The sequence below is a fragment of the Corythoichthys intestinalis genome, chromosome 10 (assembly GCF_030265065.1).
Source record: "Corythoichthys intestinalis isolate RoL2023-P3 chromosome 10, ASM3026506v1, whole genome shotgun sequence".
Taxonomy (NCBI): domain Eukaryota; kingdom Metazoa; phylum Chordata; class Actinopteri; order Syngnathiformes; family Syngnathidae; genus Corythoichthys; species Corythoichthys intestinalis.
Window position 1 is genome coordinate 15389291 of NC_080404.1, and position 26243 is coordinate 15415533.

General features: G+C 39.3%; 1 protein-coding gene across 2 annotated transcripts; it reads left to right on the forward strand.

Annotated features, from left to right (window-relative positions):
• Positions 1-25448, forward strand: slc29a3 (solute carrier family 29 member 3). Of its 2 annotated transcripts, XM_057849164.1 has the most exons (8): positions 1-138; positions 2745-2808; positions 3128-3446; positions 3644-3726; positions 10834-11060; positions 15252-15414; positions 20767-21428; positions 21538-25448. In XM_057849164.1, the coding sequence occupies exons 3-7, from the start codon at positions 3162-3164 to the stop codon at positions 21383-21385; spliced, it is 1377 nt and encodes a 458-aa protein (XP_057705147.1). In that variant the 5' UTR covers positions 1-138; positions 2745-2808; positions 3128-3161; the 3' UTR covers positions 21386-21428; positions 21538-25448. The 2 variants fall into 2 exon arrangements, with proteins under 2 accessions (XP_057705147.1, XP_057705146.1); XM_057849163.1 differs by having other exon boundaries at positions 20767-25448.
• Positions 25449-26243: the final 795 nt, after the last annotated feature.

A 26243-nucleotide genomic window follows, 5' to 3' on the forward strand; every position in this document is an offset into this window, starting at 1 on the left:
CCGGAAGTATTAGTTGATACTAGTAAATGGAATGGCTGTCCGTTTGTATCGCTTGTTTAGTACCACTCCAGAACTGAAAAGCATCGAGGAGCGAGACGCACCGATGTGTCACTTTGACATGAAATCGCGTCAATTACAGTAAGTGACCAAGCAACTGTGGGGCTGTGTTTTGATGTTTGTAAAAACACCGTGGCAGTCGTTGTTGAATTCCTCGAAAGCATCGGTGTCACTGTTTAGTTTAGCCTGTTAATTAAATTTATGCTATAATATAAAATACGTTTAAATAATTGAAATGACAATCAGTCCCTGAGACGTGGATGAGACTATGCTCATAAGGGAGTGAAAAACCTTCCCGTTTCTTCCTTGCATAAAAGTGCTCAGTCTGCAGTCTCGAGTCTTAAAGCATGTCATTGCATTTTCCAGACTGGAGTCATGTGAACAAAGTGCTTCCTCATTGTTGCTATTTAAAATACATATGTGTTATACTTTGTGCTGAATTGTCACCTTCCACTGTTCTTTTTGTACACCATTAGAAAGAACTCAGTTTTTCCTTATATGTACCGTATTTTTAGAATGGCACCTACCATGCAGGTGTGTGCAACCTGTGGCCCGTAGTCCACATACTGGGCAGTACCTGTCGATCTGATGCCGTTGGCAATCTTGCAAATTGTGACGTATGCCCTTACAAATTGGTGACTAATCTCACAACGTCGTATATAGCGTGCAATATGGAACAAAAATAAAACTAAATTTTTAAAATAATATGAATTTCTTGGTAATATTATAACATATAACCTGGTTCAATCAAAGAACAATATCTTCAGGTCCATCATAATTACTAAAATTTAACAGTGACTTTTGTTATAATTGTATGCAGCACTTTTGGCAATTTCTATCATGTCTTTTGATGGCTGCACTTCATAGCACTTCAGCTCGCAATTCAGTTTGACTTGAAGGTAGTTCGTTAGTGTGTCCAATTATAAATTAAAAAGGTCAATTGAAAAAAATCAACTTACCAATGCAATCTTTGAGTCAGGGAACATTTCTTTTGCCAATTCTGAGAAGTGATCAGCATTAGTTGCGGGCAAATTGTGTTCGGCAACAAATTGGCAGAATAAAATTTCCGCTTTCGTAAATTTTCATTCAGCAGACTTCCTTTTTATGACCAGTGTTGTTAATCTTACTTTTAAAAAGTAATTAATTACGGTTACAAATTACTTCTCCCAAAAAGTTAAAGTAATTAATTACAGTTACAAATTACTTCTCCCAAAAAGTTATTGAGTTAGTAACTCAGTTACCTGAATGTGGGAGTAATTAGTTACTTGGCAAAGTAACTGGTGTTACCTTTCATGTTTTTTTGTTTTTTTTTCCAATTAAATTAAAATACTTTTAAATAAACAATGTATAAAATAAATGAATACATTTAATTAATAATTGAAATGTACTAATATTTAGTTTTAAAAGTGTAACGTCACAAAATGTTCTAGTCTTCTTTCCTTCTAAACCAGGCCGTTTACAAGAAAAAAAGCAGCAGCGTTTTTTTTTTTTACTGTCAACACTTTCCTGTGAAACACGGACTGCGACCTCTCTAAGCAGCTTCTTGCTCATGTTTTTCTGATTCTATAGTTTCCAGCAGAGTTCCCTACATACAGTATATCATAGTCTAATTAACGTTAACAGTAAAGACAACATACAGAGGGACACTTCTCTCTAAACGGCTTCCTACTCGAGTTTTGCAGTTTAGCAAGTTCACACAGTTTAATGTTTAATGCATCTCTGATGCAGGTCGGACTTTCAGAAGCAAAATTAGTGTTGTGTTTTCCAACTCCACAACATTGATGGCTTTTCACAGTACTTACAGTGGCTTCTGCTTCTCCTGGCCGAAAACTTATAGTATCCCTCCTCTTCGAAGGGGCGGACGAGGCGGCGGTATGATGTCGACATGTTTTTCTGTCGGGGATGTGCTCGTGCGTGTGTGTGCATGATAGGAGGTAGTAAATAAGTTATCAGCCAATCAAACATGTGGTTGAGGAAAAAAAATGGACCGGCACATTTAGCAAGTGAAAAGGGGTAAATGTAGGTCTGAACATAATGAAAATAATTCACTTAATAATGGTAGGGTCAATTGTATCATTACAACATATGGGAAGACAATCTTAATTACCTTTATAACTGAACTTATTATTATATAATCCAAATAAGATTGCTTAGAAGTTGGTGGGGACAATTTGAGCATCCTGAAAAGTTGGTAGTGTTATGTCCCTACCATCCCAATGCAAACCTACGCCCTTGGTTCGGTATGCTCCAAGACAGCATGTTAAGTAATACAGCCCACTCTGCAATTGTTAAACCAAATAAAACTTCACTAGAGGAACACTGAAATGTCTCTCTCAGATGTTTATGAAGTCTTTCTTTTTAAAACTATACCAAGTTTATGGGTAGAACTAGAAACATTTTCTACAAGTGCATATACCCAGGGAACAAAATAATCAGTTCCATATTGTACAGGATACTATACTGGCGCTAAGATAATGCTGTAGCCTTCAATTTGATGAAGTACACAAAAGTTCTGAAGCACTGCAAACTTAAATTGGGAGTGGGAGGGATGAATGAACGTTCCTTCATTCGTTCCTCCCAGTCAAAATGGATTGGACTTCTAGCGCCGTCAATCAAAACTAAATATGAGCATTTAATTTGTTTTTGATCATGAGTTACATGTCCTTTGTTTACATTTTTCATTACAGGTGGTACACATAGAAGATAATGCCCCACCATTATATAGTCGGTCTTCTGGACAAGCAAGAAATGGTAAGCTTCTTCATATATAGTACTTTAAAAAGTCCCAAGATGAACACAGTCTGTGGACACCCCAAAAATGTTTCGCTTTAACTTTTGCCATTATAAAACGTTTAATTACTGAGAAAAATAATAGTTAATCATAAAAAAATAAAAAAATAAAAATAAAAAAAAGGCAGAGACTATAGAGTATATCCTCCACATGTTGAGTTTCCATGAATTTGTGATATAATTGCAAATTATACCACTTTTAGGGCTTTCTATTTGTAGTTTACAATATTTGCATTTCATGTCGATTTATTTTTTAACACAACTTTCATCGTATTTTCAGATTTCAATGTAACACCGTCCACTGCAACTCACAAATGGACGCTCGAGCCCCTACACAACCCAGCGTCAATTCGTCCTATGTCCCCGTTGCCTTTGACAATTCTTCTTCATCAGAGGATGAGGACAGTGGTGATCAAACTCCTTCAGCAGCATCCTTGGCCATACGCTACACTCCCGATGACCGCTACTGTTTGGTCTACATCATCTTCTTCCTCATGGGCATCGGCTCTCTGCTGCCTTGGAATTTCTTCATCACGGCCAAAAGCTACTGGCTTTATAAAATGGGCAACGGCACAGTGGAGCAACGGTCTGACCTCAGCGTGAGTAAGACATTAGAGTGTTTTCTTCATTTAGTCCATGTACTGAAATAAGCACAGTAGCGCTGTTGTATGTGTGTATCACAGGAATGCATGTGACTCAGTGTAACACATTAACAACATTAGAAGTGCCTCAAAAACGGCATATTTTCAACAACTCTTTGAAAAAAATCCTGTTTTTTTTTCTTCTCTTTTTGCAGGACTACTTTGAAAGTTACCTGACATTTGCTTCTACGGTGCCTTCAGTACTATGTTTGATTCTCAACTATGTCCTCGTGAACAGGTCATTTGCGTTATCATCATTACAAGCGCTATACTATCCTATAAAAAAAAAAAAAAAAACTTGACAAACACGTAAGCATAATTGCCCCTCAATAAAACTAAGAAACACCGTTTGTGTAGTTTTAGGTCTGGCAGCTGTTTTTAACTTTTTGGGGTGCAGAATCCAAGACCAGAGGTGGGTAGTCAGGGGCGCTGGAAGTCAATGACGGCAAGGGGCTGCTGAGGATCTTATTTAGTTTTTCCCCATCCAAAAGCAGCCGTTTCGGTCCAAATTTGTCATGCTTGCGCGTTTTTTCCATACAAGGCGTGCACATTGGCAGTACACACGCATGCTTGATAGTTTACGTACTACTACTAGGCTACTACAAAGACAGCATTCTGTTTCACTTACAGTGCGTGTTGGAGTTTTTGTATTGGAAATAATAGTGCCCGTATGTGTATTGTAATGCAAATCCCCGCAGCTAGACGGCCCAACGTCACACGAACACATTTGAAAGCTGTTAGGTCCAATAAACCTCGGTTTAAGACCCCCTTTTCACAACACTAAAATAAATTGCACACGAATAACTAACAGCGCAAGCTCAACAGCAACAACAAATAATAATATGGCTACAATGCAAGCATGTCTTACCTATTTGAAGACACCAAAGATAGATTTAGACCACGGTCTAAATCTGCAGCTAACTTTTCCTCGCTGGGCACTATTATGGAACTATCATCATAATCATCTTTATTTTCAACCTTGAATTGAATTTTATTTATATATAATTTTAAATTAATTTTTTCCCCCTGAATTTAATTTTTGAAAATTTCAGTTTTGTATGGAGAAAAAAAAATCGTTTTTGCACCATGGTAACCCTTCCTCTGTCAATTGTTAACTTTTCCGTTACAATAGCGCCCTATACAACGTGACCTGGTAGCAAGCAAGGTGTCAGGTGGTGACCATGTTATTGACAAACAAAAACTTTTTCCAACATAAATATTTAATTCCCAAAGTTAAGTACCCTATTGTTTCAATGTTTGTTATTTATTTTTAACAAAAATGATCTACCAAACTCTTTTTCTCCCCAACACCAGGATGCGCTGCAGCGCCCTCCGCACCCCACTTCCCACGCCACTGGATAGAGTAGCCAAAAATTTTACTCAAGTAAGAGTAACGTTACTTCTAAATAATATTACTCAAGTAAAAGTAGTCATGCAAATATTTACTCAAGTACAAATAAAAAAGTGTTCGTCAAAAAGAATACTCAAGCAATGAATAACATTGAGCAGCACGGTGGCTGAGTGGTTAGCACGCCCGCCTCACAGTTCTAAGATCAAGGGTTCAATCCCAGGCTTCGGCCTTCCTGTGTGGAGTTTGCATGTTCTCCTCGTGCCTGTGTGAGTTTTCTCCGGGAACTCCCACATCCCAAAAACATGCATGACAGGCTGATTCAGCACTCTTGTGCCCAACCAGTTCAGGGTGTACCCTGCCAATAGACCCTACCCACGTGACGTCACAACTCCGCTCTCCTGACTGGTGCCGCCCACTTGTCCGGCAACACATCGTGTTGACCTGTTACGGCTACGTACATTCCTCCTATTTACGACATGTTTTTCTGCTCGTTAACATTAATAATCAAAATGGTGAAGGCGTGTGTGGCGGTCGGTTGCAATAACAGAGAAGATAGACGGAGAAGACGGAGAGACTTGAAGTTCTACCGGATTCCGAGAGACCCGGAGAGAAGAGAGCGAGATGGGCTGCTGCAATTCGACGAGAAAACTGGGCTCCAAACGATTACCACAGATTATGTAGTAGTCATTTTATATCTGGTAAGATGCATTTAATATATATTTAGAGGGTTTTGGGCTGACAACCACAATTAAGATCATTGCTAGGCTAATCGCCGACAACATACACGTATGTATGTAGTGAGTGCTATCGCTAAACCATATAAACATTAAAAGCCCTAGCTCCATTGACAAATGACATGAAATACATTAGACTTGACAGTGGATGTTAGCAAGAACAAAAGATTTTGAATTGAAAATTTCGTAACTCACCTTCCGAGCACAAGATTCCTGCGGAATTTTCGTGTACGAGGACCTGTTTCACCCAACCAGCAACGTAGCATTTATAAGCCTCCAAGCTCTTAAAGTTTTTCAAACTTTCGTGAGAATAGGCTGATTTTGTGTGGACAAGATAGTTGTAAATATCAGGGTCAGGCAGAGACGGTGAAGGCAGCCGGTCAAAAATCATCGATTTAGGCATCAAATATGGATCTGGCGACTGTATAGAACGAAGCTTTTCCACATAACGCCTTTTATGCAACACATCCAGTGAGTTTACGGCATCAGAAAGCACCGGGTCTTCCATGAAATGCATTTTAAATTCCTCGATCAATTGAAACCAATGCTAATAGAGAGACAAAATGACGGACAAGTGGGCGGAACCATACAGCGAGCACGTGGTTTTATGACGTCGGTGGGTAGGCTCGTAGTTAGCAGGGATGGGCTCCAGCACCTCCGCGACCCTCGTAAGGAAAAAGCGGCTTGGAAAATGAATGAATAACATGTGAATTTGTGAGTAATTGCTTACAGTGTCTGAATTAAAAAAAAAAAAAAATCAGCACAACTTTATCTATATGAACTGTTGTTATAATATATTGTACTATACTATGGAAGCCATACAAGACCTCTGACAATCTCCTATACTCCTACACTATACTATAACCTGTTACATAACCCTATTAGGCCAAAAAGATCATTTGATTCAGGTCAGAACAACACTATTAAACCCCACCCTTCCAAAGAGCATGGTCACCCTCTAGTAGAGAAAAAACATTGTTACTTCTGATTGGTATAATGGAGTCATGTGGTTATTAAGGGTGTAACGGTACTTGTAATAGTATTGAACCGTTTCGGTACGTGGTGCTTGATTCGGAACGGACGCGTACCGAACGAGTTTCTGACGTAATATAACCCTTACTTTTCGAGGATGTGAGTCGATGGGGTTACAGTTTCTTTGTGTAGATTATATTTACTCCGTCTTCTCTACTATAATGAGGACCAACACGGTAGGACAGTATAACTCAGAAATATCGACGGCGCGACAACGTGGCCGCCACGAGAACGCAGTGAAACGCGGGCGTTAGTCAATCACCCATTGCACACCTGTTGCAGTGCAGTCGCATGTTAGATGCGTGCCAGAACGCGACGCACCCGAAAAGAATGGCAGAGTTTATTATGTGACGCGAGACGTGGCCCTCCTAAGTCAATACTACTACCGGTAGCTAGGATCGGGCCGGAAGTCACCCGTGTAAAAATACGGTGGATCCGGTCAATTTTCAAACTAATATACATTGGTAACCTACTTTTTAAGTCCATCAGATCTCTTGAGTGGAAGATCGGGGCACAGTTGACTTTCTTTGTGGATTTACCGCTGTCTTCTCTGCTATAATAATAACCAACACGGCCCCGTGTTCAATACAAAACCCTGCTACCACAACAAAACAAGTAGGAACTAATATTCACATAGCAACTGAAGTTATACAACATAAAATATACAATATAAATGAATACTACATCACATTTGTAAAATATAAACACATAATAAAATAAATAATAGCCCATTTAAATAAAATAAATTGAAATGAGCTAAAACACCTGTAATTAAATAATAATAATACACTGATCCTGCTTACACAATTAAATTTATTAATTTCTGTGTGGCGCTTTAACTTGAGAAAATCCACCAATAACGTTTTCGAAAACTGTTCATAAGAAAAAAAAAATGTTTCATTGAGGCATTTCATTTGTAAAATACGTGTTAAAATCTTTGTCATTGGGATTGCTTTTCTTTTTAGCACAGGACTTCTTTTTTCTTTCTTTCAGAAAGAAAACTTACCAATACACGGGGTCTGAAAGGCAAATTGTTGTTGGATTATCTTTAAATACCCGCTACTTTTTGAGCAGAATTCTAGCTTTGTATAGGCTAATGTTCCTATTGTTGAAAGCACAGAAGTGTGTAGTAAACAACTAGCACATTTATATTTTGCATTTTGTTTTCTTACTGTTCCGAAAATGAACCGAACCGTGACCTCAAAACCGAGGTATGTACCGAACCGAGATTTTTGTGTACCGTTACACCCCTTGTGGTTATTGTTGTAAAGTCTCATTGGCGAAACTGAGACTGCCACTGCCAGCATCTCTGGCAAATATAGTCATTATTTACAGGCATGAAAATCTCTCACCTTTCGGCGTAATTCGCCGTTTTGAAGTCAAAAAGGGCGACCTACGTGAATTGCGTAGATCCGAGGAGAAATTCTTTTTGGGGGGGGGGGGGGTCGGGAGGTTTTATTTAATTATTATTATTATTATTATCATGTGATTAACTTAGTACGTAAACTGAGCACTTAAGAAATCCAGTCAGCAAATCCTTCTAGATGCTTCACTGACGAGAACCAATCATCGGCCCAAACTGCGTTCCATTATTTCAATCGCGCGCACTCTTTACGTGTACATGGAGTGCTTGGAGAGCCTTTGGTTGCATTGCAAATCCAGAGCGGGGCAGACCAAAGCGCAGCATACATACTTGCCTGTATTTGCCAGCAGATTGAATTTGGTGAGTAATGCTTTCAATCGTTTTCATATTTTGCGATATAATAAAGTTACTGCTATTCGTTGCAGCTTGCGTTGAACACTGCCAGAGCTAGCCAAATCTCCCGTGAAAAAATAGCTCCCGTTAAATTGGCGTCAAGCTTGTGTATTTAGCGGTAATATTAACAAAGAAACGCACTGTTGAGTCAAATTAAGCGGCATGCTCTCAGATGGAGTGGGGCGCCTCGTATCGCTCCCGTCGTCCGCCAGAGACACGTTATTTTCGGCTGGGACTTGAGCTGACGGCCGGTGTCGGCACAACACCGGCCCGACGAGTGGTGGGAATGACTGTGGCTTCTTAAAGCTTTTCAGAAATACAGGGATCCCTCGTTTTTCGCGGTTAATGGGGACCAGAACCCGCCGCAATAAGTGAAAACCGCGAAGTATCGCCCCCCCCCCCCCCCATTTTTTTGTGCGTGTTCAATGTATTTATTCAGATTTTACATTGGAAAAAAGATACATATATATATAAGACATGTTTTTTCACTTTTTTCACCAAAGTATCATTTATAAATGGGTTTCAAGCACTTCAAAATGTAAGAATTAAGATAAGTTTTAAACATGTTACTGCCCCACCGAATTATTTTTTAAACAAGAATAAAGTTGTAAGAAAATGCTTGGCTTTATTAAATGCTTCATAGTGAGTCTACTCAAACCCTCTCAGGCTTTGTTAAACGGTGATTGACACATGTGCAAAGTTTCTTTTTTTTTATATATATATATTTTTGTGTGAAGCAACTTATTTGATTGAATAATAAAGACACAAATGTCCTAGCCAAAATGTGGCCCAAACGCAAAACAACATTACTTCAATGGAAAAATTAAAAGTATATCCTGTATTTTGATTGAAGCAACTTTGTTTTTGATAGAAGTAACTTTGTTTTTTGATTGAATAACAAAAACACAAATCTACCTCCATCGTTATCGAGAGAGAAAGAAATTAAGAAAGCTTTAAAACTAAAAGCCACCGGGGAGGCTGTTTTTTTTTTTTTTTTTTTTTAAATATTTATATTTCATTACATAGACATGCCTCGTAGGGAAATGAGATTGAGGGATAAAAAAAGGAGTTGGATGAGGCTGCTAAAGGCAGTGGATACCTCATCAGCTGGGTGAATAGCAGACCTGGTAAGAACAAGTTTGCAAGGATAGTCGGGTATTAAATACAATTATAAACACAATTACAATGTTATTTTTCTATAAGATTTTATGTCATTGCTTTATTAATCATTAGGTGCTAGAGTTGTTAAGTATGGATAATAATGAAATAATAGTTTTGAGAAAACTGTGCTGTTGGTGGCTCAGTGACCATCTGATGTGGTTTGTTCTCAGATGAATAAGTTGAGGAAGGAAGTTTTGATGCAGAGGTTGAAGGAAGAAAAGAGGCAGACTGACTGAGTCACAGCCAGAAAGTGTTGATGGCAGTTTTGATTTCTATTCACTGTTGCCCCCTCCCAATTAAAGTATGTCACAGTCGCAGCCAATTATTATCTAAAGCTGGTTAAAATTGAAGTTATGTTGTTTTAAGGTGTATTAAATACTTGTTCATGTGCCCCTTTTGATCTACAAGCACCCGCCCCTCCACCGGTCTCTGCACGGCCCTGCTGAAACACAGTATGGGTCGACAGAGCTCAATATTTTGTTGGGGTATACAGTGTACTGGAACATATTTCCTCCACACCCTTCTCACCTTTTTAACCCCTGACCCATTTTCATGCCTGTATTTAGAATAAAGACGAAAAATGTAACGACTCTAGTGTAGCCCAAAGTAGTGGAGTAAGGGTCGTGTTTCTTCACAAATCTACTCAAGTAAAAGTAAAAAGTATTGTGTGGTACAACTACACAAAGAAATAAATTTTTCTCAAAAAGTTACTAAAGTAAATGTAACACCTCACTGTCCACGTCTGTCCAAGACTGATCGTAGCATTTCTTTATCAGGTCAGGTTGTTTAACTAATTGATCCCCCTTTTTGGCTGCCATTGACTGCAATGGACTTCGAATCCATTTTAAATGGGTGGGGCTGGAGCACTTTCAGCCCCTCCTAGTTGAAATGAACTGGACGTCTATTGCCGTCAATAGATGTTTTCAATATCAATTTCCCTCTTTTACTACGGTAACTACCACAACACATACTCTGTGACCAGGGCTAGCAGTGAAAGAGTTAAGCTAATGATACATTTTGAATACAAGTCCACTGTATTGACCACTGTCGCTGAAAGGATTAAAATGTGGTTAGAAAAACTTGTTGTGATAGAGAAAATCATTTTCAGTTTCGGATTCTGCACTCAACAATTGCGGAGATAAAAACAGCTGCCAGACCTAAAAAGAGATTTTTTTCTTCAAATTGTTGTCCACCGTGACTATAACAACAAAACCATCATTGAAAAGAGAACTACAGCCCTTTTTTGCTTAAAGGTTTTGTGCATTCGTTGCACTCTCAACTCACAGTGCTGTGCTCCTTTGTGTATTCCAGGCTGTCTTCAAATGTGCGAATCCTGTCGTCTCTCATCGTTATCCTTCTGGTGTTTGTGGGGACCACTGTGCTGGTCAAGGTGGATTTGTCTGACTACAGGGTGGAATTCTTCACGGGCACACTGGTTAGCGTGGCTATTGTCAGTGGGGCTTCTAACATCTTCTGTGGCAGTGTATTTGGTATCAGTGGACACTTCCCCATGAGGATCTCGCAGGCCCTCATATCAGGTAGACTTGAGCCTTGAGTTCTACGTATACAGTCAAATAGTTAAAAATGTTGTTGACTTCTGAGTTTGTCAAACTCAGTGACCGAAACCAAATCTAATGAGCATGAAGTTGGAGTACCTGCAGAACATGCAAACTGAACACAACAAAGCTATTCAAACATTACAGTGGTATGAAAAGTATCTGAACCTTTTGGATTTTCTCACATTTCTGCATAAAATCACCATCAAATGTGATCTGATCTTCGTCAAAGTCACACTGATGAAAAAAGTGTCTGCTTTAACAAAAAGCACCCAAACATTTATAGGTTTTCATATTTCAATGAGGACAGTATGCAAACAATGACAGAAGGGTGGGGGTAAGTAAGTGAACCATCACATTTAATATTTTGTGCCCCCGCCCCTTTGGCAGTAATAACTTCAACCAGACGCTTCCTGTATCTGCAGATCACCCTGGCACATCGATCAGGACTAATCTTGGCCCATTCTTCTCTACAAAACTGCTGTAGTTCAGTCAGATTCCTGGGATGTCTGGCATGAATCGCTGTCTTTAGGTCATGCCACAGCATCTCAATGGGGTTCAAGTCTGGACTTCTACTCGGCCACTCCATAACGTGTATTTTATTCTTCTGAAACCATTCTGAAGTTACTTCTGTGTTTTGGATCATTGTCTTGTAGCTGCATCCATCCTCTTTTTAGCTTCAACTGTCTGATAGACGGCCTCTGGTTTTCCTTCAAAACATCCTGATAGACCTTTGAATTCATTCTTCCATTAATGATTGCAAGTTGTCCAGACCCTAAGGCAGCAAAACAGCCCCAAATCATGATGCTACCTCCACAATGCTTCAATGTGGGGATGAGGTGTTGATGTTGGTGAGCTGTTTCATTTTTCCTCCACACATGACGTTGTGTGTTACTCCCGAACAATTCAACTTTGGTTTCATCAGTCTCGAAATTTTTTTTGCCCAAAAATCTGTGGAGTGTCCAAGTGCCTTTTTGCAAACATTAGAGCAACAATGTTTGTCTTTTAGACAGCAGTGGCTTCCTTTGTGGAGTCCTCCCATGAACACCATTCTTGGCCATCGTTTTACATAAAGTTGATGTGGGCACAGAGATATTGGATGGTGCCTGTGATTTCTGTAAATCTTTAGCAGAAACTCTTGGGTTCTTTTTTACCTCTCTGAGTATTCTGCACTGAACTCTTGGCGTCATCTTTGGTGGACGGCCACTCCTTAGGAAAAAAGCAACAGTGCCAAACTCTCTCCATTTGTAGACAACTTCTCTGACTGTTGATTGATGAACATCCAGACTTTTAGACATGGTTTTGTATCCATTCACAGCTTCATAGAAATCAACAATCCTTGATCGCAGGTCTTCAGACAGCTCCGAGACATGATGCACATCATACAATGCTTCTCATCAAGACCATTCTTACCAGGTGTGTATAGTGTAGTGGTGTAGGTATAGTGGGCAGGGCAGCTTTAAACCACTCATCAGTGATTGGGCACACACCTGACTTAAATTGTTTGGTAAAAATTGGTTTCAATTGCTCTTTAAATCTCTTTAGGCAGAGAGTTCACTTACTTATTTTTCCCCCTTCTGTCATTGTTTGCATGCTATCCTCATTAAAATATGAAAACCAATACATGTTTGGGTGGTTTTAGTTAAAGCAGACACTGTTTTTACATCTGTGTGATTTTGACAAAGATCAGATCACATTTGATGGTGATTTCATGCAGAAATGTGAGCTATTTCAAAAGTTCAGATACTTTTTCATACCACTGTGTATTCAAACCCTCAACTTCAGAATTGTGAAGCAGCATTGGCTGCATCTTTATTAATCCTTACTAATTGCAAATAATTTTGACCAGAGGTAGGCAACCCTTAACACTCAAAGAGCCACTTCGACTTCGTTCCCACATAGAACACAGTACTCGTATCAACACGCACATATTAACATTTGAAATGATTGTGTCAACTATACTGTAAAGTCAAACATGTGCATGTTTGTCTTTACAAAGGAGTTTAGCCTCCTTTGAGTAAGCAGAATAAACGCTAATTTTTTCAGACATTGTGCTGCTATCGTTTTATAGGTATTGAGATACTAATTTTGATTGATGACATCAATCGCAGCCCCTCCGTCGCAGCAGACGGAGCGTACAAAGTCTCTCAATAACAGTGGGGTGTCCCAACAACTCGCGCGAACAAATGGCACTCCTTCGGGTCCATTTTGCAGTAAATTAGGGGCCGCGAGTTACGTCATCACTCGAAATTAATAAGTCAAACTTTCCAGCACCCTTTCGGAAGTGGTGCCATCTGTTTGTGCTATGTTTGGTCTAGTTGTTGGGACACCCCTCTGTTTTTGAGAGAGTTGGTATGCCCCATCAGCCGTGGGAGTTGGATACGGAAAAGCTGCAAGTGACGTCCTCACTCAAAATGAATATCTCAATATCTATAAAATGATAGCAGCACAAACAAATTTTTTTACAGCACAAATGTAGCATCAATGAATGGCACCATTTCGGATCCACTTTGCAATAAATTGGAGGCTGCGTGATGTCATCACTCCAAATTAATATCTCAATATCTCAAAAACAATAGCAGCACAAACAAAATTTTTTTGCAGAACAAACCAGCACAATGGCGTACCGCAAGCAAGACGTCACTTCCGTTCATTAATATTCATGACATTAGCTACTGTTGCTAAGTAGGGACAAGCCATCGTTTGTCCTTAATAGGAAATGAATGGAAATCTTGTACGAAGGAGATGTTTACAGAGCTAAACCTACCTATTCGCTCCGAAAATGATGTGCCTGGTGCCAAATTCACTGGCAAAGATGTGGAAGAACATAAAAATGTTCAGTTAAAGAGAAGGCTTGAGTGTCGAAGGCTGAAAAAGATTTTTTAAAAAAACGAGCTGACCTAAGCATAGCCTTAGCTTTTTAATCGACGCGACTGACAATGACATTCTCCTGTTTCAACAAGCTAGCCTTTACCATCAGCCCTGTCTTTCTTATATATCCTCTGGTTGTCCTACGTCTCTGACCGTTCTTGGGGGAAATTTAGTTAGTTTTGTGTAGCGATCGCAAATGTGACAGCCAACGAACACTTTTAATTTTTTCATTGATAACAAATCTTAATTCTATAATTTATTTACACTTCCCCCTTACTAAAGTTGTTATATATAATATATATATATATATATATTATATATAAAACAGAAACGGTAACAGTGGCAGTCAGATACCATTGTAATTCTTTTCAGGTCATTCATTGTCAGACGGAAGCAGTACAGGACAACGTTACGCTAAAAATAAGTTAAAAATATACAAATGGCTTACCTCTTTGTCCTCTGAAAGACCATGCCAACCCAACAAAATGTTTACTGCATATGAAATGTGAATGGATTCACCGAGCTGGTGCTAAAGTCTGCGCAAGTTGATTCGGTCTTCACATTTTTTCCTCCCGAGTTTTTGGTTTCCGGAAACGTATGAAGAAAACATCCTTCACGTGTCGTAATGTCTAGAGTCGTTTCTACAAGTTCCAAAAAAGTCATGCGTGATCGGCATGTTCGTTTTTGAAAGATTACTGGCGAAAAGTAGCACAAATTACGTTGTTTCTATGCGAGGGCGGGTCTATAATGTCCAACTTCGGCTTTACTTCCGTTTTACGATGCGACGTCACGGTCTAAAAATAGCATGCATGCGGTATGCCATTAAGGCATAGTATTGTTAGCAGTTAGTAGAGTTGTTGAATTCATGACCTGGGTGAGTGAACTATGTATAGTCACTGTTGCTACTTGAAAAGGGGTACCCACAAGTCTTTGTGCCTGTAAATGGCACAAAAGCTCGTGGGTACACCTTCTGAGTAGCAACCGTGACTTTACATAGTTGGTGAATTCATGACCTGCATGAGTGTTCTGTTAACAACGACTCAAGCATTGAGCCCCACTTGATCTGCCTACTTCAGAGAAGTAAAAATCGCGCAAGTACCAGAATATATTATTTTGAAAATTCATTTATGTAGCGTAATAATGAGCCGCATCAGAGGGTTCAAAGAGTCGCAGGTTGCCGACCCCTGTTTTACACCATGCCGAGTCAATAACTGAATGTCATTGCGCCTTCATATCGAGTGTGTTGTACACATTTTCTGGGTGGCTTACGCGACTGACTGTGTAATCCATTATGTCAAACAGGTCAGGCTATGGGAGGCACATTAAGTGCTATCGCGTCAATAGCAGACATCGCTCTGGCAGAGGACGTGACAGACAGCGCCCTGGCCTATTTCCTGACTGCCGACATCTTCATTCTGCTCTGCATCGTTGCATACCTGTTGCTCCCCAAACTGGCCTTTTCAAGGTGCACAAACACTCTGTTGATCCATTCACAAATGTTATCTCCGGTTTTCTAAAATAACACATAATCTGCAAGGAAGAAATGTGGGCGTGGATAGCTTGGATGAGTTTGAGCTTGTCTTGTTGAGTGTGCACTAGCCTGAAGATAAGCTCATCCTTCATTAGTCACACAGTGGAGTAAATTATGGTTAAAGATGTTGATGATTTCAAAATAGTCTAGAAAACTGAGAGGGAGAAAAACATACAATTTTCCACACAAATTCAGTTAATTTAAAAACACATTGAATATTGCCAAATAAAGAAAATGAATAACAGCATGCGTGGTCATTTTTGTTATTGTTTAGCTGACAGTGGTTTGGTTTCTGATCAGTTGTTATTAGGGGTGTAACGGTACACAAAAATCTCGGTTCTGTACGTACCTCTGTTTTGAGGTCACGGTTCGGTTCATTTTCGGTACGGTAAGAAAACAAAACGCAAAAGATAAATGTGCTAGTTGTTTATTACACACCTTTGTGCTCTCAACAATATGAACATTAGCCTATACAGAGCTAGAATTCTGCTGAAAAAGTAGCGGGTATTTAAAGATGATAATCCAACAACAATTTGCCTTTCAGACCCCGCGTATTGGTCAGTTTTCTTTCTGAAAGAAAGAAGAAAAAAGAAGTTTTGTGAGAAAAGCAATCCCAATGACAAAGATTTTAACATGTATTTTACAAATGAAATGCCTCAATGAATCTTTTTTTTTCTTCTTATGAACGCTTTTCAAAAGCTTTATTGGTGGATTTTCTCAAGGTAAAGCGCCATACAAAAATTCATAAATTTAATTGTGTAAGCAGGATCAGTGTATTATTCTTATTATTTGATTACAGGTGTTTTAGCTCATTTCAATTTATTTAAATGGGCTATTATTTATTATGTGTTTATATTTTACAAATGTGATGTAGTATTCATTTATAGTGTATATTTTAGGTTGTATAACTTTAGTTCCTATGTGAATATTAGTTCCTACTTGTTTTATTGTGGTTGGAGGGTTTTGTATTGAACATGGGGCCGTGTTGGTTATTATTATAGCAGATAAGACAGCAGTAAATCAAAAAAGACAGGTCAACTGTGCCCCGATCTACCACTCAAGAGATCTGATGGACTCAAAAAGTAGGTTACGATTGCATATTAGTTTGAAAATTTACCGGATCCACCTTATTTTTACACAAGTAACTTCCGGCCCGATCCTAGCTACCGGTAGTAGTATTGACACAGGAGGGCCGCGTCTCGCGTCAAATAATAAACTCTGCCGTTCTTTTCGCGTGCGTCGCATTGAGCTGCTTCTGGGACGCATTTAACACGCGGCCGCACTGGGACTGGTGTGCATTGGCTGATTGACTCTAACGCTCGCGTTTCACAGCGTTCTCGCGGCGGCCACATTGTCGTGCTGTTGACGTTTCTGAGTTATACTGTCCTACAATGTTGGTCCTCATTATAGTAGAGAAGACAGAGTAAATATAATCTACACAAAGAAACAGTAACCCGATCGACTCACAGCCTCGAAAAGTAAGGGTTACATCACGTCAGAAACTCGTTCGGTATGCCTCCGTTCCGAACCGAGCACCACGTACTGAAACGGTTCAATACAAATACATGTACCGTTACACCATTAGTATTTATTGCTATTTATTTTTGCTAATAACCATAGGCAGGTAGTAACCCGTTACATTTACTCTGTTACATTGACTTGAGTAGCTTTTTGGGAAAAATGTACTTTTAAGAATAGTTTTAATAAGCCATACTTTTACTTGAGTAGATTTGTGAAGAAGAAACGCTGCTCTTCGCTACTCTGGGCTACAGTAGTCGTTACATTTTTCCTTTTTATTCTACATAATAGGTTTTACTTTTTTGTTTTTGCCAGAGACGCCAACAGTGGCTCAACCATTAGCAGTCTTTAAGAAAACATATAAAGAACTCACTCTAAACCGCTATAGAGTCTGACCTCTAGCATGGATAAGATCTGTACAAGGTTCAAAATCAGGGCGCGACGCCAGACACACAAACACTAAATAGTGTTCCCATGACAAAAAGTGGAGGAAAAGGAGAGACTAAAGATAGTGAGACATAACATGCCTTAATAATCAGCTCTGTCACAACGACTGAACATCAGTTGTTCTTCATCTGCTGACATACGCAAACACTGTCTAGTTGTGATTAATTCTGTACTAATCTTATGTGTCATGGAACTGCTCAATTGGTCCCGAAGTACCTTGGACTAGATTTCTCAACAATGTGACCTACATCGAGTCCACGCCCATGTCCGGCCAACACTTTCACGTCTGGATAACTGAAGATTTCCTAGCAGATAAACTCTCACCGAATCAATGAGCAAACGGATGATTGACTGAATGACACAAGTGCCACGTCTAATCAATGACTACTGGGAAAATGATTCATGTGTTAAAAAAAAAAAAAATTGCAATTGTATCATAATGTGAAATGTCTACACTATCATGCGAAGATTTGCGTCTTTTTGTTTACTGGGGATGGGATTTAATAAGCCCAGGCTTCTCCTGTCAGCACTTGTCTTTTTTTCGGGTTAATTAATCATATCACAATGTCATTTTGTAACTGTCAATGATACCGATGATGATGACAATAAACAAACAAACAAACCAGTTTCACAAGTGAAACGTCGCAATAATAATCACACGACTCCATTATACCAATCAGACTCAAACTTGCCGTTCTGTGATCACGCCGGCCTGTTCAATCACGTGGCGTCTTTAGAGCACCCTAAAAATTAAGTATTTGAGATAGAGTGCGGCTGTCATTATAACTTGAAAGCGCCGATTTCAACGTCTCTCCCAGTTTTTGACATCGATTGATCATGGAAAACCGGAGATATAATAATAGGAACTAATGAGCAGATTCTTGACTCTTGACACCTTGTCCAATGCAGATTCTTGACTCTTGACAAGGTTAAAGCATTCTGTGGAGAAAGACTCATACAGTCAATGTCATGGCCTCCAAAGAGCAGACCCGTTTGGGACCTTGTTTGTGTGTAATGCGAGGCTGCGTGTGCGCCAGTGATTAGAGCGAGAGAGAGAGAGAGAGAGAGAGAGAGAGAGAGAGAGTTCACTGCTACACTCAGATTGGGTTGCTGAATCAATTATGTTACAAAGTGTTAAGAGTTAAGCCTGAGTTATACTCTCGCGTTGCGGTGACGGCGTAGCGACTACAGCGTCATTCGACATTCGATAGTTCTGCGGTGAGGGAACGCGTTGCTCTGTAATTCACCGCCAAGCCACTAGAGGGATGTGGCGTTATGTTTGTACGGTTTTGGGGCATGCTTGTTTACTTCCGCTAGTCTGAGAAAAAATAAACAATGCAAGATGGAACTCTTGAAAGTAAATATTCTGCTCATCAACACTGAATAAATATTGAACATACAAATGTTGACGGGCAGGCGACGCAGAAGACGGTTTCGAGGCGGTCTGGCCGACTTCTGATGCCGCACAGAGAGTTTTAGACTCGGGTGGAGAGAGCTAGCTGTGGCGGATAGCTTCAAACTGGCTCGAGCACTGCGTTCAAGGTCTGCAAAGCCCTCCAGCCTGATTTGTTTGCCGTGTCCTACAACCAGCCAGTGGGAAGCCATAGCAGATTTCTGGCGTCTAGGGAACTTCCCAAACTGCGTTGGGAGGCTTGATTTTAAGGTTATCATAAAAAGCACCGAGGCACTCTCAATCAGTGATGATGTATTGTGTGTGTGAACTGTCTGTTATTGAAAATTAAAGATCAAAACAACTCTTTTGACACCAAATCTGTGCTTTATTCTTCATATACTTGAAACATATGTACACAGTAAATGATGAAGTGCACCAACCAAAAATACGACATAAAGTGATAAAAAGTTGGCAGTTTTTGGCCGACTGTGTCACCGCTTCGTGTGGCCACTCGATTCCGACCACCCACGTCTCGGTGGTTCTTCCATTTATTTATTTTTTCGATCGCCGACCTTGCCATTTGGCAGTCACAATAATAATTTCTTGACGAGACTTGCTCTTCGATGATACTCCCGTCGGCTTGGTGCATTTTTGCGTGTAGAAAATAATGTTTGATTCTATTCTACAATGGCGGTGTTTTCGCCCGGAAACAACAGTCTGAGCGGACCAATCACAGTCCGTTTTCGCTACGTCTACGCGTCTACGCGACGCGAAGGTTAGAAAAATCGAGAGGTGCGCGTCAGGCTACGGCGTAGGGTCGTAACTCGATTCTTCCTTGACGGCGTAGGTCTGACGCGGAAGTATAACTCGGCCTTTAGATTCTTTTGTGTTGTTAGATTCGTCAGATGTGAGTAAATGAAGCCAATTGTCGTGTTTGTATTCTTTGTTGATGAGACGTTACCACTTAGAACGGAGGGCTAAGCTTGTTAGCGATTATGCTGATCAATGTCTTAAGTGTCTGTTTGTATAGTTTTTGGGAGAAGCATATTAGCATTTGAGTTATTGTTAGATAAATAATATTATTATAATAGTATATATTAATAAACATTAATGATAATAGTAATATTGTTAGAAGCTGTCTCATTTCTTTTTATTAAAAAACAAAACAAAACACAAAACCATTTATATTACAGCTTAGTCTCTCCTTTCAACACAAACTACCATTCATTCATTCATTCATTTTCCACACCGCTTTTTCCTCACGAGGGTCAGACTGTAAATTGTCATACAAGAGAGTGTGCTTTGAAATTGGATTTGGACTGTTTGATAAAAAATAAAAAATAAACTGCTTCATTACGGTCTGCCACCTCCTTATTCAGTTTTTGTTGTTTAGTTATTTTAAAGAAAATAAATAAATAATTGACACAATTTATATCAGTGCTTTGCCCACAAGAAAAAAAATGTCAGTCAGCAGCAGTTTTTTTGTTTTTGGTGTTGAATGAACGGAACTTTTGCCTGATTTGTTTTTATGTTTTATATTAGGAATGTTGAATGACAAACCTTAACAGGTTTTATGTACTGAAAACACTATAGTTGTAGACTACAGTTAAGTCAGGAAGGTGTAGTACAATATTATTCTTGAAGGAAATAGTCATCTATTTTGTCTTTATTGTTACTTAAAACACGCCTAAAACATTTTCAAGTTGTGAAGGTAATTGAAAAAAGTGACATTTATCCGATTAATTGATTATATATATATATATATTAAAAAAAAAAAAAATTGTTAGTTGCAGCCCTAATCCCACCATAATAGTACAATTTGTATGTTTTATTCATACAGTTTTAATTAGTTTTATTTCCAATATTGGTATGAATTCCCACCCCGACCCATTTTTATCTTATCATGCGTGTTGCTTTTCTTCTTTTAGATACCACATGATGGCTGCCACATTCACCATTACAGCAGAGAGGAGTGCAGAAGAATTAGCAGCACCTCCCAAAACGCCTCCATTGAGGCCCATTCTCAAGAAGATCTGGGTTCTTGGCCTGAGTGTCTTCTGCGTATTTTGCGTGACCATCATGGTGTTCCCCGCGGTGGTGTCCGGCATCCAGTCCGTCAACAGGAACAGTGGGAGCCCATGGACCAACACCTATTTTGTGCCCCTCGTCGGCTTCCTCCTTTTTAACGTTGCAGATTTCTGTGGCAGGCAGTCCACCGCCTGGCTGCGGGTGCCGGGCCCCACCAGCCGACTTCTTCCCATGCTGGTTGTGTGTCGGTCCTCCTTGGTGCCGCTCATCATCTTCTGTAACTATCAGCCTAGGGATCACCTCCACACCGTGCTTTTCACCCACGACGTGTATCCCGTCGTCTTCAACTGCCTGTTAGGCTTCTCCAACGGCTACTTGGGAACTCTTCCCATGATCTACGGGCCCAAAGTTGTGCCACGGGAGCTGGCGGAGGCCACCGGAGTGGTTATGTCTTTCTTCCTTACTCTGGGGCTTGCCGCCGGATCCACATTATCCCTCGCTATTGTACACTCTATCTGATTAGGGGCAGGCTTACGGCTCTGAAGGAACGTTGCAATATAAGGTGAGTTGAACTTTCTGTGAGGACGAGGCCATGTCACATATTGCAAATCTGAGAGTCGCTGACACCGAACCTAAAAATGTTTACAGTGGTAATTCTCTTTGTGCCATAGATAATGACAAAACACAGCTTTTGTTCAAGTGACCGAACCTAAAAATGTTTACAGTGGTAATTCTCCTTGTGCCATAGATAATGGCAAAACACAGCTTTTGTTCAAGTGAGTCTCCTCAACACACTTTAAAATAGTTTCTTGGTGCCAATCTGCCACAAGATGGCGGTAAAACAACTTTTATTGCTATGATGAATCATAAAAACTACAGCTCTTATTATTTTTTTCGTCCTGTAACAGTATTTGAAGAAACAAATCACTCAGTGTACAGCTTATGTAGAAGTGTACTGGAATTGTATTGATTTACTTATAACAATGACTCAAAACAGCCATTTATCTCAAAACCACTAGCAGCAAAATAACGCTCAGATTCCTATGAAAGGCCAGAAAAACAGTTTAACAGGGCTGGTTCTACTCATATTTGCTTGCTCTCAATGGCACTGAAACAGTGATTATTCAATGCCAGCCATCCCAACTGCATTTGACATCTGTCCATATCAAAGGCCGTGAATGTAGTGTACACGAGTGATTTACACTGTCATGCAAACTGTACACTGAATGTTTACTTCATCAGTACTGTTACATGAAAAGATGTGTTGAAAATAAAAATGTGAAGTGTTTACTCCCAACTTTAAAAACATCTATTTTGTATGAGCACAATTTTAAACAACAGACTGGGATCATTTTACTCATGGACTTCATAACCTATTGACATGACGCAGGAAACGGGGCCGATTTGTAGGGGGCCTATTTTCAAAAACTTCAAATATTTACAAAAACAAAGCTGCTACCCACCTAAAACCAAAACAGGCACCTACCTTAGCCATATATGAGTCTCCATGAGCAGCGGCATCAAACAATTCAAAGTCGTTCCCTTATAAAATGCCGATTAATTATTTTTTATATAACACTACTTAAAATGGCTATAAAAGTCTCAGATTTTACACTAGATGCACAAAGATCACCAAATGCAGGGATAAGCACCTATATTTTCAGTATCAATAGCAATATTTTTGACCAAAATAGCAACTTATTTTTTTTTTATTTACGATGTGTTTTCAACAGCTAATAAATCACTCAATTTAACATCAGAAACTTAATACTTCAGGAAAACATGCAGAATCAATTTTTATCTGTAAATAGATAATTACCGTATTGGCCCAAATATAAGACGGCCCTGATTATAAGACGACCCCCTCTTTTTCAAGACTCAAGTTTGAAAAAAGACATTTTGAACACCAAATTAATTTTTATACAGAAAATAATTACAGTACATCTGAAACAAATGATTATAGCAATATATGAGAGAAAAAGCATATTGTTTTGCCTCATTCAAATCTTAATATCTGAACATTTAAATATGTAAAAAGTGCAATCACATTCGTAAATGAATGGCTTCTGGTTTTTGAAATGTAAATAAACCAATCTATTGTGATAAAACAACAAAATTGCAATAACTGCATTAACCATCAAAGTGAAGTCTAACTAACTGTAGTCTTGAAACAAATCTGAATAAGGAAAAACATTGCAATAAAATAATGCAAACTGGTTAAACCAAAAAGAGTAGCGTTGTGAATGGGGAGAGTAGCTGAGATCTGTCATGACAGAACATCGCTTCAATGATATCTGGCGCCATCTAGCGTCGTGAATGGGTATAACGTCTAGACCGCGAAAATAAGACGACCACCACTTTTTCAGTCATATTTCAATGCAAAAAACAGTCTTGTATTTGGGCCGATACGGTAATAAATTTTATATACAATCACAACTTATTATAGAATAGCCCTTTATTATCATTAAACACTATACACTGTTAGCGAATGAGGCTAGCGGTGGCCTGGTGTAAACGGAGCTTTTCTGGCGAAAATTCTTGTGAATAAATGCTTAAATCCCCGAATTATTCATAGATATGGACGTAAAACAGTCTCTAATTGTGGTTAAAAGCAAAGAAACCATGCAGTTAGCGTTTGTTTTACATATATTGTCGAAGTACAATGCTATTATGTTAGCGAATGAGGCTAGCAGCCGCCTGGCGTGCAAGTTTTTCTGGCAAAAATTCTTGTGAATAAATGCTTAATCCTCGAATTCTTCATAGACGTAAAACAGTCTCGATTCTTGGTTAAAAGCAAACAAAACCGTGCAGATAGTGTTTTTTTACATATATTGATGAAGTACAATGCTATTATGTTAGCGAATGAGGCTGGCGGCGGCGTGGCGTAAAAGGAGCTTTTCTGGCGAAAATTCTTGTGCTTAAATCCCCAAATTCTTTATAGATATGGACGTAAAATAGTCTCGATTCTTGGTTAAAAGTAAACTATGTGGCTGTCAGTTTCGAAAATTAGCCGCCTCCATGTGTAAACTTTCAAAGAAGAAAATTCCTGCGAATAAATGCTTCAATCACATGCATGGTACGAAAATTTTGCCTGGTATACCAGACTTACCTCTGTTCCAGCGATTGAGTCTGGCGACCGTCCGGCGGATCAAATTCCGAGGGCGGAACAAGTCACAGCAAACAGACAGCGGAGTGGACCAATCAGCGACGGGCAGACGTGACGTTGTTAAAGCGACAAGTAATTAGCGTGAGCGGAGAATGGAGAAGTTTATTCAACATGGCTAGCGCGAGCCATGTTGACTGTTGTCAATGACTTGTTTCGATGTGTTTTGGTAATTTAAAACTGGCTTTACCGCTGATTGGAACATATTCTCCGCTCTGCCGTTCGCCATCTGTGTTGTTGTAGGCAAGACTTTCGGCGCGCAAGAGTGACGTTACTCGTTAAGAACTCATCACGCCAATGAACGAATCTGATTGGACGATTGATTTTGTACCTTGCTCGAGAGGCCGTTAATGGGCTGGTTCCCAGACTATTTCTCACATTGTTCGAAAAATACAGGGAGAATAGTCTGGCTGTGCCAGGCAAACGAAAAATATAGTATTTACCTTGAATCCTCGAACAAATCACTCCTGAGACAATCCTTCCTGTTTGTACGCGGTACAGCTTTCATAGTTAAATCCAATCGTAAGTAAATCTGGACGTGAGCGTGTGCCGTCTCTGGCAATTGCTAAATGAAGCTCGGTCCCTCCTGATAATGCGTTACGCAAAGAATGACGAAGTGACACGTCAATAGTAATGAAGTCTATAATTTACTATTTGTGTTTTTTAATTTTTTTTTTATGTCAATTAACCAGTGATAACATTACAAGAACTTGCACAATACCTATTTGTCAGTTTACTGTGTATTTTCATTATTGTGGCTGTATTTTCTTTAAGTGTGTACAATTGTACTGCTTCGTACCGAGGCCAGGTAACCAAACTGTTAGACGGCATTAAAATGCAGTAAGGTTTTACAACACCTCAAGCAACAGCCACAATAAAATCAAAACAGAACAGTATCCTTGTAAATGCACAATATATGATGCAACTCTAATATTGGATAGTAAACCATATTGTGGTTTTATTTTAAGTGCTGGAAAAGAGTACAGCATTGGGACAGACACTCGAGCTATCTGACCTCATATAAACATGTTATTAAAGATGTCTTTAATCTACTTTAAAGGAGGAATATTTCTCTGTAACAGATGAACATTTCCAAAGGACTCGTTTGAGTTCTTGTCATCTCAATACTATAACTTTACAATAAATATGTGAAAGTGGGGAACATGACGTTTTAGGTTTTAAGTACAGGGTGCAGCTAAAGAAATCAGACTATAGCAGAAAACCTTACTTTTTGTTTTTTTGTTTTTTACTTTTGCAGATTTTGCTAATTTTTGGAATCATTAGTTGTAAAATATTTCATGCTTTTATTTTTTGTTTTGATGAGTGTATACATAATACACACAATATACATAACACATAAGTTGGAATTGGTGTTCCTCAAATATGCATTATGGTTTAATATAATTTTCATTATTTAAATTGAGGTACAAAAATAAACTTTTTCACAATTCATATAGGTGTGCCTGTAAATTATTTTATCATGTAAACATATTACAGTCCTACACTTAAATTATTTCACTTGTTTTTTTGCACGTTGATTAATGTCATTGTTTTTACTTTTGCTTTCGTTCTTTTAACTTTGTGTACTTTGTTAATCAATCTCCTGCGTGATATACAGTTTATATATACCGGTATACAGGGGCGGACTGGGACCAAAAAGCAGCCCTGGACTTTGACTCAGCCCAGCCCACAAGAATCGCTGTACGATGGGAAACACAGACCCTCTAGGGTAGGGGTCCCCATCTGCCGGGCCGTGGACCCCGGTCCGTGGCGCAGTTGCTATCGGGCCGCACAGAAATAATAATTTAATAACGACCGAATTCTGGCCAAATTAACCCTGTGCCCCTGCTTAAAACACCAATATCTCTGTCTACTCTAGATATAATACTACGGGATAGATTACAATTTTGTCATAGAAGTCCATTGATTGGACTGCTAGCAGTACATCTTGTTTGTGTATATAATATAGCTATGTGAGCTTGTCCTCGATAATAACGTATTACTAGGCCGCGGGCGCAGCACATTTGTTCCCGGAAATAATTAGCCCCCACATGAGCGAAGATAACTGGAAAACAGACGTCTTTGGAGATATTTTTACGGCGAAAAGGGCACCTGACAAGCCTACAACCTCGAAGACCCACGAACTGCGAAGGAGTGGATTCGGGACCCGTTTGTGAGATCGCAAATGACGGCGACCTTATTAAACGTACATTT